General features: G+C 40.5%; 1 protein-coding gene across 1 annotated transcript; it reads left to right on the top strand.

The window, feature by feature from the left end:
- The first annotated feature begins 75 nt into the window (after positions 1-75).
- On the top strand, positions 76-17,302 carry LOC135480612 (delta-aminolevulinic acid dehydratase-like). The gene is made up of 9 exons (XM_064760496.1): positions 76-200; positions 3,929-4,076; positions 4,452-4,587; positions 6,603-6,686; positions 7,580-7,724; positions 9,106-9,193; positions 11,401-11,487; positions 12,050-12,179; positions 15,838-17,302. Exons 1-9 carry the CDS (start codon positions 103-105, stop codon positions 15,894-15,896), a joined length of 975 nt encoding a protein of 324 aa, XP_064616566.1. The 5' UTR covers positions 76-102; the 3' UTR covers positions 15,897-17,302.
- The last annotated feature ends 580 nt before the right edge of the window (positions 17,303-17,882 follow it).

Raw genomic sequence — 17,882 nt, 5'->3', positions numbered from 1 at the left:
GTTTAGGGGAAACATTATAGTGCATTATGATTGGATGATTTAAGTAGTAGGCTTGTGTCAAGAGGTCACTGTTACCTAGTTGTGTGAGAGAGAGAACACGCCATGCTGCACAGTTCTTACCATCACCCTCTGCTAAGAGAATGGCAGGCTGGAAACACTTCCATAACTGCCGACAGACTTGTCTATCCCATCTTCATCACGTGAGTTCTGCAGCTTAGCAACGCAGATGAAGTGAGCATGCTTATCTGTCGTAATCGGAGCTCAAGTTAACATGCCACATGTGCATGTAGGTCTGGCATGTCGGTCTACAGGTGCATGTAGGTATCATGGGTGTATACATGTATAGGCTAGGCTAGGTTCATAATGGGTGTATACATGTTTAGAATGAACGATGTCACGTCTGGACAAATTATGCACTATTCCCATCGCAAACTAAGTGGGCGCACACAGCTAACTGCCACAATTAAAAGCTGAAAGTCTGTGAGAAGTCAGGAGGCAGATAAACAGATGGTAACAGGCAGTGATGAGATTTGCCGCATTCAATCCTGCAATCTGGGGAATGTGTAGGCCTACCTGTATATTTAGGCTGATGTCACATGCCAGGTATCAACAGCAAATTAAGCTATATTTTCTTTCTTACACAACAAAATAATTGTTAATTGATTGATTTATATTTGATGCCATGATCAAGAATTTTTTGCTTTTTTTTCTCAATCACACTACAACATAAGGTAGGAGAATAGCATGGTTTGAACTAGCACAATACTAGGGCTAGACTTATAATAGTTTGTGCACTGTACATGTAGGTGTTCAAACACTGTACATGTGGGGGTACAAACACTATATGTAGGGTTACAAACACTATATATAGGTGTGCAAACACTACATGCAGTGGTACAGACACTATACATGTAGGGGTACAAACACTGTATATGTAGGGGTACAAACACTGTACATCTAGGTGTACAAACACTACATGTAGGTGTACAAACACTGTACATGTAGGGGTACAAACACTACATGTAGGGTTACAAACACTATATATAGGTGTGCAAACACTACATGCAGTGGTACAAACACTGTACATGTAGGGGTAAAAACACTATATGTAGGGTTACAAACACTATATATAGGTGTGCAAACACTACATGCAGTGGTACAAACACTGTACATGTAGGGTTACAAACACTGTACATGTAGGGGTACAAACACTGTATATGTAGGGTTACAAACACTATATATAGGTGTGCAAACACTACATGCAGTGGTACAAACACTGTACATGTAGGGGTGCAAACACTGTATATGTTGGTGTACAAACACTGTACATGTGAGGGTACAAACGCTGTACATGTAGGGATACAGACATCGTACACGTAAGGGTACAAACACTGTACATGTAGGGGGTACAAACACTATACATGTAGGGGTACAAATACTGTATATGTAGGTAGGGGTACAAACACTGTACATGTAGGGGTACAAACACTGTACATGTAGGTGTACAAACACTGTACATGTAGGTGTACAAACACTACATGCAGGTGTATAAACACTACATGAAGGGTTCAAACACTGTGCATGTAGGGTTACAAACACTGTACATGTAGGGGTACAAACACCGTATGTGTAGGTGTACAAACATTGTATGTGTAGGTGTAAAACCACTGTGCACGGAACAAACACTGTACACATAGGGGTACAAACACTGTGTAGGTGTACAAACATTGTATGTGTAGGTGTACAAACACTGTACATGTAGGGGTAAAAACACTGTACATGTAAGGGTATAAACACTGTACATGTAGGTGTACAAACACTACGTGTAGATGCACAGTGCACATGTAGGTGTACAGACACTGTAATGTAGGTGTACAGGCACTGTACACGGTTGTACAAACACTGTATTTGTAGGTGTACAAACACTATACGTGTAGATGCACAAACACTGTACATGTAGATGCACAAACACTGTACAGGTAGGTGTTAAAACATTGTACATGTAGGTGTAAAAACACTATGTGTAGATGCAAAAACACTGTACAGGTAGGGTACAGACACTGTACATGTACTGGCACAAACACTGTGCATGTAGGTGTAAAAACACTGTATATGTAGTTGTACAAACACTGTACATGTAGGTGTACAGACACTGTACATGTAGGTGTACAGGCACAGTACATGTAGGTGTACAAACACTGTATAGATAGGGGTACAAACACTGTATGTGTAGGTGTACAAACACTGTATATGTAGGTGTACCAATACTGTACATGTAGGTAGGTGTACAAACACTGTACATGAAGGACTAGAATACTGTATGTGTAGTTGTACAAACACTATACATGTAGGTGTACAAACACTGTACATGTAGGTGTACAGGCACTGTGCGGGTAGGTGTGCAATCACTGTACATGTAGGGGTACAGACACTGTACATGTAGGTGTACAGACAATGTACATGGGTGTACAAACATTGTACATGTAGGTGTACAGACACTGTATATGGGTGTATAAACACTGTACATGTAGGTGGATGGACAGATGTCAGTGCACTGGGTGGGCTGGCGTTATTGTACTGTTACTGGTTGAGCTGTTGTCAGTGTACTGTGACGGAGTGGGCTGGTGTCCTTGTTCTGTGACTGTGAGGTCAGGTGTTGGTGTCCTGTGTCTGTGAGGTCTGGTGTACATGTACTATGATTGTGAGGTCTGGTGTTGGTGTCAATGTGCTTTGGATGGACTGATGTCAGTTCACTGGGTGAGCTGGTGTCAGCGTATTGAGACAGGGTGGGTTGGTGTCAATGTACTGTGACTGTGAGGACTGTTGTTTGTGTACTGTGACTGGGTGGGTTGGTGTCAGTTCACTGGGTGACTGGTGTCAGTGTATTGAGACAGGGTTGGCTGGTGTCCATGTACTGTGACTGTGAGGTCTGGTGTCGGTGTCCTGTGACTGTGGGGGTGGGGTGCTGCTGTCGATGTCTTGTGATTGTGGGGCTGGTGTTGGTGTCCTGTGACTGTGAGAGCTGATGTCGGTGTTCTGTGACTGTGGGGGCGGGTGTCTGTCCTGTGACTTTGAGGCCTGGTGTGGGTGTCCTGTGACTGTGGGGGCTGGTGGCGGTGTCCTATGACTGTGGGGGCTGGTGTTTGTGTCCTGTGACTGTGGAGGCTGGTGGCAGTGTCCTGTGACTGTGGAGGCTGGTGGCAGTGTCCTGTGACTGTGGGGGCGGGTGTCTGTGTCCTGTGACTGTGAGGGCTGGTGGCAGTGTCCTGTGACTGTGGGGGCGGGTGTCTGTGTCCAGTGACTGTGAGGGCTGGTGGCAGTGTCCTGTGACGGGGGGGGGCTGGTGGCGGTGTCCTGTGACTGTGGAGCAGTGCTTGATGTGTATACCATACATACATGAGCTGGGATGTTGCGATCAGCCAGCCACATTTGCATGGTGAACCTTTGATAAAATATTATGTACTATGGTGAACCTTTGATAAAATATTTTGTACTATTGAGAACCTTTGATGAAATATTATGTACTATGGAGAACCTTTGATCAAATATTATGTACTATGGAGAACCTGTGATAAAATATTATGTACTATGGAGAACCTTTGATCAAATATTATGTACTATGGAGAATCTTTGATCAAATATTATGTACTATGGAGAATCTTTGATCAAATATTATGTACTATGGAGAACCTTTGATAAAATATATATGACATATTTGAGGGAATCTTATACTTATGAATTTATTTTATTGGTGTTTTTCATCATAATCAAGAATCTTTCACTTCTGCGAGGGTAGCCAGCATTATGTCAAGGGAATAATGGGTGTAAATGTACTATGCTCAGGGCCAAATTACCTTGTCCATACTATGTATATGGGCTAACCAGATCAGTATTTACTATTATTTTTGTTTGTTTGTTGTTTGGACAGAGATGATGCAAATGGTGTACAGCCAGTGGCCAGTATGCCAGGTCAGTGTCGTTACGGTATCAACAAACTGAGGCAGGTGTTATCTCCCCTGGTTGACAAGGGTCTGAAATGTGTGCTGCTGTTTGGGGTACCTACGAACTTACCAAAGGTCAGAAATACTAGCCCTGCATACCACTCAGTATGACTTTCATACATGTACTGTAGCTTTTCAAGGAGATTAAAAACTTGTTTTTGCCTGCCGGATGACACCATTGCAGTCAGCTGAATACCTGGGTGTCTGGACCCACTACGTTGTACAAACAGTGTTGTCATTAGTTGTTCCAGGCTCCTCTTTCATAAGCTTAAAGACCCAGGTTCAGTCCTGATGCATGTAGTCAAGTCCCTGGAATTCATTTTTTCAGTCGTTGTATGGTCTGTTGTCAGGCGATGTATTGTGTTAACTGGCTGGGATTTCATGTCTTCGTTATACATTCCACATGGAAGTAATGTATACATCTATCTCAAACAGTTTTGAAACTTCCAGGATGCGAGAGGATCTTCTGCGGACTCTCCAAATACCCCTGTCATACTTGCTCTCAAGGCATTGAAGACCTGGTTCCCGGGACTACTGCTTGCCTGTGATCTCTGTATCTGTCCCTACACTTCACATGGACACTGTGGTTAGTGATCTCTGTATCTGTATCTACACTTCACATAGATACCATAGTTAGTTATCTCTGTATTTACACTTCAAATAGACACTGTGGTTAGTGATTTTTATATTTGTCTCTGTACTTCACATGGACACTGTGGTCAGTGATCTCTGTATCTACACTTCACATGGACACTGTGGTTAGTGATCTCTGTATCTGTATCTACACTTCACATGGACACCATGGTCAGTGATCTCTGTATCTACTCTTCACATAGACACTTTGGTTAGTGATCTTTATATTTGTCTCTGTACTTCACATGGACACCATGGTCAGTGATCTCTGTATCTGTATCTACACTTCACATGGACACCATGGTCAGTGATCTCTGTATCTACACTTCAAATAGACACTGTGGTTAGTGATCTCTGTATCTGTATCTACACTTCACATGGACACCATGGTCAGTGATCTCTGTATCTACATTTCAGATAGACACTTTGGTTAGTGATCTTTATATTTGTCTCTGTACTTCACATGGACACCATGGTCAGTGATCTCTGTATCTGTATCTACACTTCACATGGACACCATGGTCAGTGATCTCTGTATCTACATTTCACATAGACACTTTGGTTAGTGATCTTTATATTTGTCTCTGTACTTCACATGGACACCATGGTCAGTGATCTCTGTATCTACACTTCACATGGACACTGTAGTTAGTGATTTCTGTATATGTCTCTCAAATTCACATGGACACTGTGGTTAAGTGATCTCTGTATCTGTGTCTACACTTCACATAGACACTGTGGTTAGTGATCTTTATATTTGTCTCTAGACTTCACATGGACACTGTGGTTAGCGATCTCTGTATCAGTCTCTAAACTTCACATGGACACCATGGTCAGTGATCTCTGTATCTACACTTCAGATGGACACTAGTTAGTGACCTTTATTTGTCTCTATACTTCACATGGACACAGTGGTTAGCGATCTCTGTATCAGTCTCTATACTTCACATGGACACTGTGGTTAGTGATCTCTGTATCTGTGTCTACACTTTACATGAACACTGTAGTTAACGATCTCTGTATCAGTGTCTACACTTCACATGGGCAGTGTGGTTAGTGATCTCTGTTTCTACACTTCACATGGACACTGTGGTTAATGACCTCTATCTGTATCTACACTTCACATGGACACTGTAGTTAGTGACCTCTATCTGTATCTAGACTTCACATGGACACCATGGTCAGTGATGTCTGTATCTGCACTTCACATGGACACTAGTTAGTGACCTTTATTTGTCTCTACATTTCACATGGACACTGTGGTTAGCGATCTCTGTATCAGTCTCTACACTTCACACGAACACTGTGGTTAGTGATCTCTGTATCTGTGTCTACACTTCACGTTGTCACTGTAGTTAGTGATCTCTGTATCAGTGTCTACACTTCACATGGGCGCTGTGGTTAGTGATCTCTGTTTCTACACTTCACTTGGACACTGTGTTTAGTGACGTCTATCTGTCTCTAGACTTCACATGGACACTGTGGTGAGTGATCTCTGTATCTGTCTCTACACTTCACATGGACACTGTAGTTAGTGATCTCTGTATCGGTGTCTACACTTCACATGGACACTGGTTAGTGATCTCTGTGTCTACACGTCACATGGACACTGTGGCTAGTGATCTCTGTTCCTGTGTCTACACCTCACATAGACACTGAGGTTAGTGATCTCTGTATCAGTGTCTACACTTCACATGGGCACTGTGGTTAGTGATCTCGGTATCAGTGTCTACACTTCACATGGACACTAGTTAGTGATCTCTGTGTCTGTGTCTACAATTCACATGGACTCTGTGGTTAGTGATCTCTGTATCTGTCTCTACACTTCACATGGACACTGCAGTTAGTGACCTCTGTATCAGTGTCTACACTTCACATGGACACTGCGATTAGTGATCTCTGTATGTGTTGCTGAATATACGGCTTTGAACTCCAACTGAATAAATGTCTGTTGTCTGATGTTTGCAGGTATACTGTTTGAAGATGGGACAGTACACAATGAAGCAAGTATTTCACGTCTTGCGGAAATTGCAGTGGCGTATGCAAAAGCAGGTAAATTTACATACAGTTGAGGAATCGTACAAATGCATGTACATTATATATTGACATGCGTTTACAGCTTAACAAACACTGCGGTCTTGACTTAATGGGATGTCGTGTGCTATGGTTATCTTTAGCTGATACTGAGTTAAATATATGCATATATCAATAAAAATTCACACCCAAGAATTGTAGAGCAGACAGGAAATAATATAGACTTAGTTATTTTCTAAGGTGTGGAACCAGACAGCAATGGCCAAAGCCAGTTTGTTATGACCCCCTTGATAACTTAATAAATTAACTTTTAATCTGAAATTGTCATGGAGCTATGTACTACTCCCTGATCTGTGAGAATTCGTGAGAATTTAGAGGCATTGTTCAGCATGACTCAACCCTCAAGCTGGAACAAAACATCTTGGCCTATGGCTAAAAGGCAAAATGGTGCTTGCATGAAGTCAGCTGTCACAGCTGCATTTTCATGCCTCAGAAACACTGCACCTTGATCAGATGAAAATGATATGGCAGTGCTTTGTACTCCTTGTGCATGTGTGTACTCCATGTGTATGTGTGTGCACTAGATATGTATGTGTGTGCATTCCATGTGTATATGTGTGTACTCCATGTGTATTTGTGTGTGTACTACATGTGTATGTGTGTACTCCTTGTGCATATGTGTACTACATGTGTATGTGCGTGCACTCCATATGTATGTGTGTGCACCCCATGTGTATGAGTGCACTAGATGTGTATGTGTGTTCACTAGATGTGTATGTGTGTTCACTAGATGTGTATGCATGTATACTTCATGTGTACATGTATGTATATACACTTCATGTGTACATGTGTGTACTCCTTGTGTGTTTGTACTCCAAGCGTATGCACATCTGAACTTTGGTACCTTTTAGGCTGCCAGGTGATCGCACCCTCTGACATGATGGACGGCAGAGTTGGAGCCATCAGGGAAGCGTTGTGTGCGGCCAAACTGGGTAGCAGAGTGTCTATCCTGAGTTACAGCGCTAAGTTTGCCTCAGCTTTCTACGGACCGTTTAGGTCAGTCGATGTGTGCTGGCCGCAATCAGCCCACATTTTTGTGGCTATACATGTATGTGCAGGTCACTAAGTGTGCAAAAGAATTCTCAACTCTAACTCTACATGTACAAGCACTTAGGCATCTGCTTGACTATGGTGACCGTCATGTTATAGTCATCTGTAGCTGTCAGGGTAATTACTGCAATCTTCACACTTGACAATGGTGACGGTCATGTTATAGTGATCTGTAGCTGTCAGGGTAATTACTGCAATCTTCACACTTGACAATGGTGATCGTCATGTTATAGACATCTGTATCTCTCAGGGTAATTACTGCAATCTTCACACTTGACAATGGTGACGGTCATGTTATAGTGATCTGTAGCTCTCAGGGTAATTACTGCAATCTTCACACTTGACAATGGTGATCGTCATGTTATAGTCAACTGTAGCTGTCAGGGTAATTACTGTAATCTTCACACTTGACAATGGTGATCGTCATGTTATAGTCATCTGTAGCTGTCAGGGTAATTACTGCAATCTTCACACTTGACAATGGTGACGGTCATGTTATAGTGATCTGTAGCTGTCAGGGTAATTACTGCAATCTTAACACTTGACAATAGTGACGGTCATGTTATAGTCAACTGTAGCTGTCAGGGTAATTACTGCAATCTTCACACTTGACAGTTGTGACCGTTATGTTATAGTGACCTGTAGCTGTCAGGGTAATTACTGAAAGCTGCACATGCATGTAATGGTTATACACTGCACATCCCAACAGTCCAGTTCTGCTTGGCTGTTCCTTTGCCGAGGTTGACTAAATTGAAAGATTGTTTAATATGATGCATCCAGCATGGATGACAGGGTAAATTCTTCATCCTTCTGATATGGTGCATGTATTAACAGCACATATGGTCTGTTGTTGCCAATCCAACATGAACATATAGCTCATGACAATGAGCTCAGTGTGAAATAAAACACAGGAATTAATTAAAGTGTGGTAGAAAATGATGTTAATACATCTACATGTACCTCTCATCTGTACTACACACACATTGTGGAGTCTGAATATACCAGGGGTTGATTTACAATATACCAGGGGGTGATTTACAATATACCAGGGGTTGATTTACAATATACCAGGGGGTGATTTACAATATACCAGGGGGTGATTTACAATATACCAGGGGGTGATTTACAATATACCAGGGGATGATTTACAATATACAAGAGAAGGATTTCTTGGTTACATTATATTTGTCCTTCTACTTGGAACTTCATATAAATTAGTAAATTAGTATTGGCTAAAATTATGGAGAATTTCCCAGCACATTTTAGATGGGAGGGCATGTGCATGTAGTGCTCTGTGTAAGGTTATGTCGTTGTTGTGTGTTTCCAGAGATGCTGCCATGTCTGCGCCTAGTTTTGGGGACAGGAAGTGTTATCAGCTCCCCCCAGGCTCCGTGGGACTAGCACAGAGAGCTGTGGTAAGGACATTATACATGTACCAGTTCTCTCTAAGATTCTTGGTGTTTATTACAAGGTTAATTGAACTGTTGTTGGAGCAGTACATTCAATGACCATTTAGGGCCTACTTTAGAAACCGTGAGTGACCTGTGGGAGAGTTTGTCACTTATACCCCGAAGGCCAGTGGTGTACATTTGGAACACCAGTGTCCTGCACCCACAAAGTCGAACCACATTGTACACATGTAGGTGAAATATTCAACATATATTTATACCGCTATACTGTAATCTGTATTCAGCATGACATAAATTACATACATATATTATACCCTTATACTGTGATCTATATTCAAACTTTCATAAATTACATACATATATTATACCAGTATACTGTAATCTATGTTCAGCATGTCATAAATTACATACATATATTATACCCTTATACTGTGATCTATATTCAACATGTCATAAATTACCTACATATATTATACCCTTATTCTGTGATTTGTATTCAACATGTCATAAATTACATACATATATTATACCAGTATACTGTAATCTATATTCAACATGTCATAAATTACATACATATATTATATCCTTATACTGTAATCTATATTCAACATGACATAAATTACATACATATATTATATCCTTATACTGTAATCTATATTCAAACTGTCATAAATTACATACATATATTATACCCTTATACTGTAATCTATATTCAACATGACATAAATTACATACATATATTATACCCTTATACTGTAATCTATATTCAACATGTCATAAATTACATACATATATTATACCCTTATACTGTAATCTGTATTCAACATGACATAAATTACATACATATATTATACCCTTATACTGTAATCTGTATTCAACATGACATAAATTACATACATATAATATGCCCTTATACTGTGATCTATGTTCAGCATGACATAAATTACCTACATATATTATACGGGTATACTGTAATCTATATTCAACATGTCATAAATTACATACATATATTATACCCTTATACTGTGATCTGTATTCAACATGACATAAATTACATACATATATTATACCGGTATACTGTAAACTATATTCAACATGACATAAATTACATACATATATTATACCCTTATACTGTAAACTGTATTCAAGCTGTCATAAATTACATACAATATTATACCCTTATTCTGTGATCTGTATTCAACATGTCATAAATTACATACATATATTATGCCCTTATACTGTAAACTATATTCAACATGTCATAAATTACATACATATATTATACCCTTATACTGTGATCTATATTCAACATGTCATAAATTACATACATATATTATACCCTTATACTGTGATCTATATTCAACATGTCATAAATTACATTACATACATATGTTTTACCCTTATACTGTAATCTGTATTGAGCATGACATAAATTACATACATATATTGTGCCCTTATACTGTGATCTATATTCAACATGTCATAAATTACATACATATGTTATACCCTTATACTGTGATCTGTATTCAGCATGACATAAATTACATACATATATTATGCCCTTATACTGTGATCTATATTCAGCATGACATAAATTACATACATATATTATATCCTTATACTGTGATCTATATTAAACATGTCATAAATTACATACATATGTTATACCCTTGTACTGTGATCTGTATTCAACATGTCATAAATTACATACATATATTATACCAATATACTGTAATCTATATTCAACATGTCATAAATTACATACATATATTATACCCTTATACTGTGATCTATATTCAAACTGTCATAAATTACATACATATATTATACCCTTATACTGTAATCTGTATTCAACATGACATAAATTACATTACATACATATGTTTTACCCTTATACTGTGATCTGTATTCAGCATGACATAAATTACATACATATATTATACCCTTATACTGTGATCTGTATTCAGCATGACATAAATTACATACATATATTACACCCTTATACTGTGATCTATATTCAACATGTCATAAATTACATACATATAATATGCCCTTATACTGTGATCTATATTCAGCATGACATAAATTACCTACATATATTATACGGGTATACTGTAATCTATATTCAACATGTCATAAATTACATACATATATTATACCGGTATACTGTAATCTATACAACAAAAATTAACCATCCACTTTGTTCTATTTAGGACCGTGATGTGGCAGAAGGTGCAGACATGTTGATGGTCAAGCCTGGTATGGCCTACCTGGACATTGTGAAAATGACAAAAGACAAAGTAAGATTTAACTTCTTACCCAGACATCAGAAATGTAAGATTTGGGTATTATCATATAGGGCTTTACCTAGCCCGCCTAAACATCAGAAATGTAAGATTTGGGTATTATCATAAAGGGGTTTACTTAGCCTGCCTAAACATCAGAAATGTAAAATTTGGGTATTATCATAAAGGGCTTTACCTGGCCTGCCTAAATATCAGAAATGTAAGAATTGGGTAGTATCATAGAGGGCTTTACATCAGAAATGTAAGATTTGAGTATTATCATAAAGGGCTTTACTTAGCCTGCCTAAACATCAGAAATGTAAAATTTGGGTATTATCATTAAATGCTTTACCTAGCCAGCCTAGACATCAGAAATGTAATATTTGAACAATAATTTTTAAAACATAACAAAAATTCATATAGTATTGTAGATCTATATAGCCAAAACAAAAACTGATTCAAGTTTGTATAAAATGTACTGTACATGGTAAGTCGACTTCTTTTACAGTATATGTTGTTGAAGCCTGGTAAAGTAAAATGTGAATTTCTCTGTTTGAGACTTTTCTTATGTTTTCAGTATCCTACCCACCCTCTAGCTATTTACCAAGTATCGGGAGAATACGCCATGTTGTACCATGCAGCTCAGAATGGAGCCTTTGACCTGAAGACTGTGGTGTTGGAGGTGTTACAAGGAATGAGACGAGCAGGTAGGCAGGATGTACACGGACTGAGCTCAGAATGGAGCCTTAGATCTGAAGACTGTGGTTTTGGAGGTGTTAAAGGGAATGAGGTGAGCAGGTAGGCAGATTGTACACTGACACTGAGCTCAGAATGGAGCCTTTGACCTGAAGAATGTGGTGTTGGTGGTGTTACAAGGAATGAGGTGAGCAGGCAGGCAGATTGTACACTGACACTGAGCTCTGATTGGAGCCTTTGACCTGAAGACTGTGGTGTTGGTGGTGTTACAAGGAATGAGGTAAGCAGGTAGGCAGGATGTACACGGACTGAGCTCAGAATGGAGCCTTAGATCTGAAGACTGTGGTTTTGGAGGTGTTAAAGGGAATGAGGTGAGCAGGTAGGCAGATTGTACACTGACACTGAGCTCAGAATGGAGCCTTTGACCTGAAGACTGTGGTGTTGGTGGTGTTACAAGGAATGATACGAGCAGGTAGGCAGGATGTACACTGACACTGAGCTCAGAATGGAGCCTTTGACCTGAAGAATGTGGTGTTGGAGGTGTTACAAGGAATGAGGTGAGAAGGCAGGCAGATTGTACACTGACACTGAGCTCTAAATGGAGCCTTTGACCTGAAGACTGTGGTGTTGGTGGTGTTACAAGGAATGAGGTAAGCAGGTAGGCAGATTGTACACTGACACTGAGCTCAGAATGGAGCCTTTGACCTGAAGACTGTAGTGTTGAAAGTGTAACAAGGAATGAGGTAAGCAGGCAGGCAGATTGTACACTGACACTGAGCTCAGAATGGAGCCTTTGACCTGAAGACTGTTGTGTTAGTGGTGTTACAAGGAATGAGGTGAGCAGGCAGGCAGATTGTACACTGACACTGAGCTCAGAATGGAACCTTTGACCTGAAGACTGTGGTGTTGGTGGTGTTACAAGGAATGAGGTAAGCAGGTAGGCAGATTGTACACTGACACTGAGCTCTAAATGGAACCTTTGACCTGAAGACTGTAGTGTTGGAGGTCACAGGGAATGAGGTGAGCTGGTAGGGAGATTGTACACTGACACTGAGCTCTGAATGGAGCCTTTGGCCTGAAGACTGTGGTGTTGGATGTTACAGGGAATGCGGTGAGCAGGTAGGCAGATTGTACACTGACACTGAGCTCTAAATGGAGCCTTTGACCTGATGACTGTAGTGTTGGAGGTCACAGGGAATGAGGTGAGCAGGTAGGCAGATTGCACACTGACACTGAGCTCCAAATGGAGCCTGTGACCTGAAGACTGTAGTGTTGGAGGTCACAGGGAATGAGGTAAGCAGGAAGGCAGATTGTACACTGACACTGAGCTCTGAATGGAGCCTTTGACCTGAAGGCTGTATTATTGGAGGTGTTACAAGGAATGAGATGAGCAGGTGGGCAGATTGCACAGACTGAGCTCAGAATGGAGCCTTTGACCTGAAGACTGTAGTGTTGAAAGTGTAACAAGGAATGAGGTAAGCAGGTAGTCAGATTGTACACTGACACTGAGCTCAGAATGGAGCCTTTGACCTGAAGACTGTAGTGTTGGAAGTCACAGGGAGTGAGGTGAACAGGAAGGCAGATTGTACACTGACACTGAACTCAGAATGGAGCCTTTGACCTGAAGAGTGTAGTGTTGGAGGTGTTACAGGGAATGAGGTGAGCAGGAAGGCAGATTGTGCACTGACACTGAGCTCTGAATGGAGCCTGTGACCTGAAGACTGTGGTGTTGGAGGTCACAGGGAGTGAGGTGAGCAGGAAGGCAGATTGTACTGCACTCTGAATTGAGCCTTTTACCTGAAGACTGTGGTGTTGGAGGTTACAGGGAATGAGATGAGCAGGTAGGCAGATTGCACAGACTGAGCTCAGAATGGAGCCATTGACCTGAAGACTGTAGTGTTGGAGGTGTTACAGGGAATGAGATGAGCAGGTAGCCAGATGGCACAGACTGAGCTCAGAATGGAGCCATTGACCTGAAGACTGTGGTGTTGGAGGTGTTACAAGGAATGAGGTGAGCAGGCAAGCAGATTGTACACTGACAATGAGCTATGATTGGAGTCTTTGACCTGAAGACTGTGGTGTTGTTGGTGTTACAAGGAATGAGGTGAGCAGGCAGGCAGATTGTACACTGACACTGAGCTCTGAATGGAGCCTGTGACCTGAAGACTGTGGTGTTGGAGGTCACAGGGAATGAGGTGAGCAGGAAGGCAGATTGTACACTACTGCCCCATTTTAACATTATACTTAGTATTATCCAACCATCCTACACTTATCTTGATCGGATGTGGAGTGGATCCTACGCGGATCATACAGTCATAGTGGGCTGCCCATGCACGGATCTCGGCACCATCCTAATTACATCTTACTCATATCTTGATCGTAAGGAAGATGTAGTTTAGCTTACACTGTTTTACGGCATTATAGGCTTTGCCTACACGCTAGCTGTAAACATGGCACGATGCGTCTTCAGCTTACGTACATAGTTACCAGAAATATATTAGTAAAGTGTCTGTCATTCGCAGTATTTTGGTTTCCCATCTCTCAAGGAAGTTATTAATGTCAGTGGAAAGGTAAAATCTTAACCGCAATCCCAGTGACAGTTCTCACAATGTGCCAAGCAGATGGTACACCCATCTTGTCTGTGTGATCAGCATATGATATGAACATCTTCCTGTGACATTATGCTCTTCCCACACGGATGTTCTGACCCATATCTGTTCCATGTATATACATGTATATATCGTTAGGATCGAGTGGTACGTAAGGTACATCATTCATCTTTATTAGCGTTCAAGGTTTCTGTGGTGTACTTGAGGTACCTCTTCAAAGTGTTGATTTTTTTCAAAGTTGCCTTGTTGTACTTGAGGTACATTATCTCATATTCCAAAACTGCTCTTAGTTCCTGAGGTATTTGAGGTACAGGCATATGGCTAAGTTGTACTTGATGTACAGATAATATAGATATACCTCAGATATTATAGATGAGGTATAGCTCAAAGAGTTTCTAAGGTGTAACTGAAGTATATCTTGTAAGCGTGGAGTTTTTTCAAAGTCGCTGAGGTATACACTATATGACTGGGGTGTACCTAAGGTACAAGTCACCTCAGATAATATAAATGAGGTGTACATCTATACATCACACACATCTATATCGGACACTAGAGCGTACACACTGATATCAAACCATGCCAAAGTCTTGGAAAATGGTACTCATGCAGCCTCGCTTGACGCTCAGTATTTGTGAGGTTAGAGCTAGGACATGACGGGTGGGTCCCGTGTCAGCATAATGTGTGGGATGTCATGTCTGGTGTCTCCAGCATGATACTTCAGTGGCTGCATGGACTCGCCCCTGCCACAAGAAGACACATTACATTTACACATGTCCTTCTCATCATATGACTGAAAATTGATGAATACAACATTAAACCCCAAGCATACATACATACATATGTGTACATACCCCCTATCCACCTCATGTATACCTCATTCAGATGTGGACACCTCATGTCTGTAAGGGATGGTTGCTTCTGTCACTAGTCACCACCTTTGTAAAGAAGACTTAGATGGCGTTTATACACGTATGTGACTTTCTGATTTCCTGTTAACTCCCTGTTAACTCCCTGCAAGTAGAGATTAAATACTCAGCATTTGTTCTTGTTGCATTTTTAGGTGCTGACATCATTATTACTTATTTCACGCCTCAACTTCTGGACTGGCTTCATCAGTAATCCCAACTTCACACATCAATTTCTGGACTGACTTCATCAGTAATCCCAACTTCACACCTCAACTTCTGGACTGGCTTCATCAGTAATCCCAACTTCACACCTCAACTTCTGGACTGGCTTCATCAGTAATCCCAAATTCACACATCAATTTCTGGACTGGCAAAACTTCTGCTTGTGTGGTGAAACTCTCTGAAGAGGAAAGACATGACCCATCTGCACTCAGGAAACCAGCAGATGCCATATGTTAATTGTACTGTTATGAATATACTGTATACAAATATCACATATCCCCACCTTTACAGGTAATCTGGCAATTTTAATGGGCCTTTATGTGTAGTACCCTTTAATATTTGGATTGGATTCAGGGAATATTTTAACTAGCAATCAATAAATTGACAGATATATATTTTTTTTACAATAATGAGATCCATTGAAAGTTTGTGTTTTAATTTCCAAAAACTATAAACAGGTACCATAGGTATATATGCACAGATGTCCCCAAACTCTGTGACATGTACCTGAACTCTTTGACGTGTACCTTAACGCTGTGACGTATACCTGAAATCTGTGACGTGTACCTGAACCCTGTGACATGTACCTGAACCCTGTGACGTGTACCTGAACCCTGTGACATGTACCTGAACTCTTTGACGTGTACCTTAATGCTGTGACGTGTACCTGAACTTTGTGATGTATACCTGAAATCTGTGACGTATACCTGAACTTTGTGATGTATACCTGAACTCTGAGACGTATACCTGAAATCTGTGACGTATACCTGAACTTTGTGATGTATACCTGAAGTCTGTGACGTATACCTGAAGTCTGTGACGTACATGTATACCTGAAGTCTGAGACGTATACCTGAAGTCTGTGACATATACCTGAAGTCTGTGACGTATACCTGAACTTTGTGACATATACCTGAAGTCTGTGACGTATACCTGAACTCTGTGACGTATACCTGAAGTCTGTGACATATACCTGACGTTTGAGACGTATACCTGAAGTCTGTGACATATACCTGAAGTCTGTGACGTACACCTGAACTCTGTCGTATACCTGCACTCTTTGACATATACCTGAACTGGTGACATTATAATGTTATAGTTGTAACAGGGCATTATAATTATGGTTAAATAGCCAAACTCTGTTACGTATGCACAATGTAACTGAAATCCTGCTGTGAAACTGGGCATTATGATGATGGTTAATTGGACAGATGTGAAGGTGGGGTTGAAGATCTCTTTAAAGTCTAGGCATTATAATTTAAAGGGTGATCTCACCCATGCCATGAAATTCCGTAGTTTACTTTAGTTTAACTGGTTTGACTGTAGCTTGAGGTCAGGGGAGTACGGCCTCGAGTTCCTGGTCAATTGAGGTGGTATATTTCTTGAATTGCAAAACTTTACTGTCTCCTGGTTTTAAGATGTTCTAGCTGCAGTAGTAACAGAGTGGTGTTAAGCCATACATGTATTCATTCATTCACTCATTCATTCATTCATTCATTCTCTCACAGTATAGACCTGGTCATTGATGCATCAGTGATGGGTTTTTTTTTTTTTTTTTTGAAGGTGCTGCTTCTGTGTATTTACGCTGCTGGTTTGAATGGGTTCTGTTTCTTGAGAAATATTGTTATATTCTATATCGTTTTAGATTGATGAATATTTTATATTAAAATAAAGACTGTAAAATTCAGTAGAAATTGGGAAACCCTTTGACAGTAATGTTGGATCCAGGTGATCAGCAGATTAAACATTGTGAACATGATTTGGGGACCACCGTGGCTAAGGACCGTGGCACAATTACCCTGGAGCCTTTCACCACGTTGGTTGAGTGCACCTCATGTTGACTTCCTCTACAGTCATACCTGGGAAACTCTCTCACCAACCTGTAGATGGTCGTGGGTTTGCCTCATTTCCTCCCGCCATATCTATGCTGGCCTCGGTGGTACATATATATAAGTGAACCTTTCTCAAGTACAGG

Source organism: Liolophura sinensis, chromosome 13, assembly GCF_032854445.1.
Source record: "Liolophura sinensis isolate JHLJ2023 chromosome 13, CUHK_Ljap_v2, whole genome shotgun sequence".
Lineage (NCBI taxonomy): Eukaryota > Metazoa > Mollusca > Polyplacophora > Chitonida > Chitonidae > Liolophura > Liolophura sinensis.
Note: the sequence above shows the minus strand (reverse complement) of the source record. Positions and strands in the feature narration are given on the sequence as shown.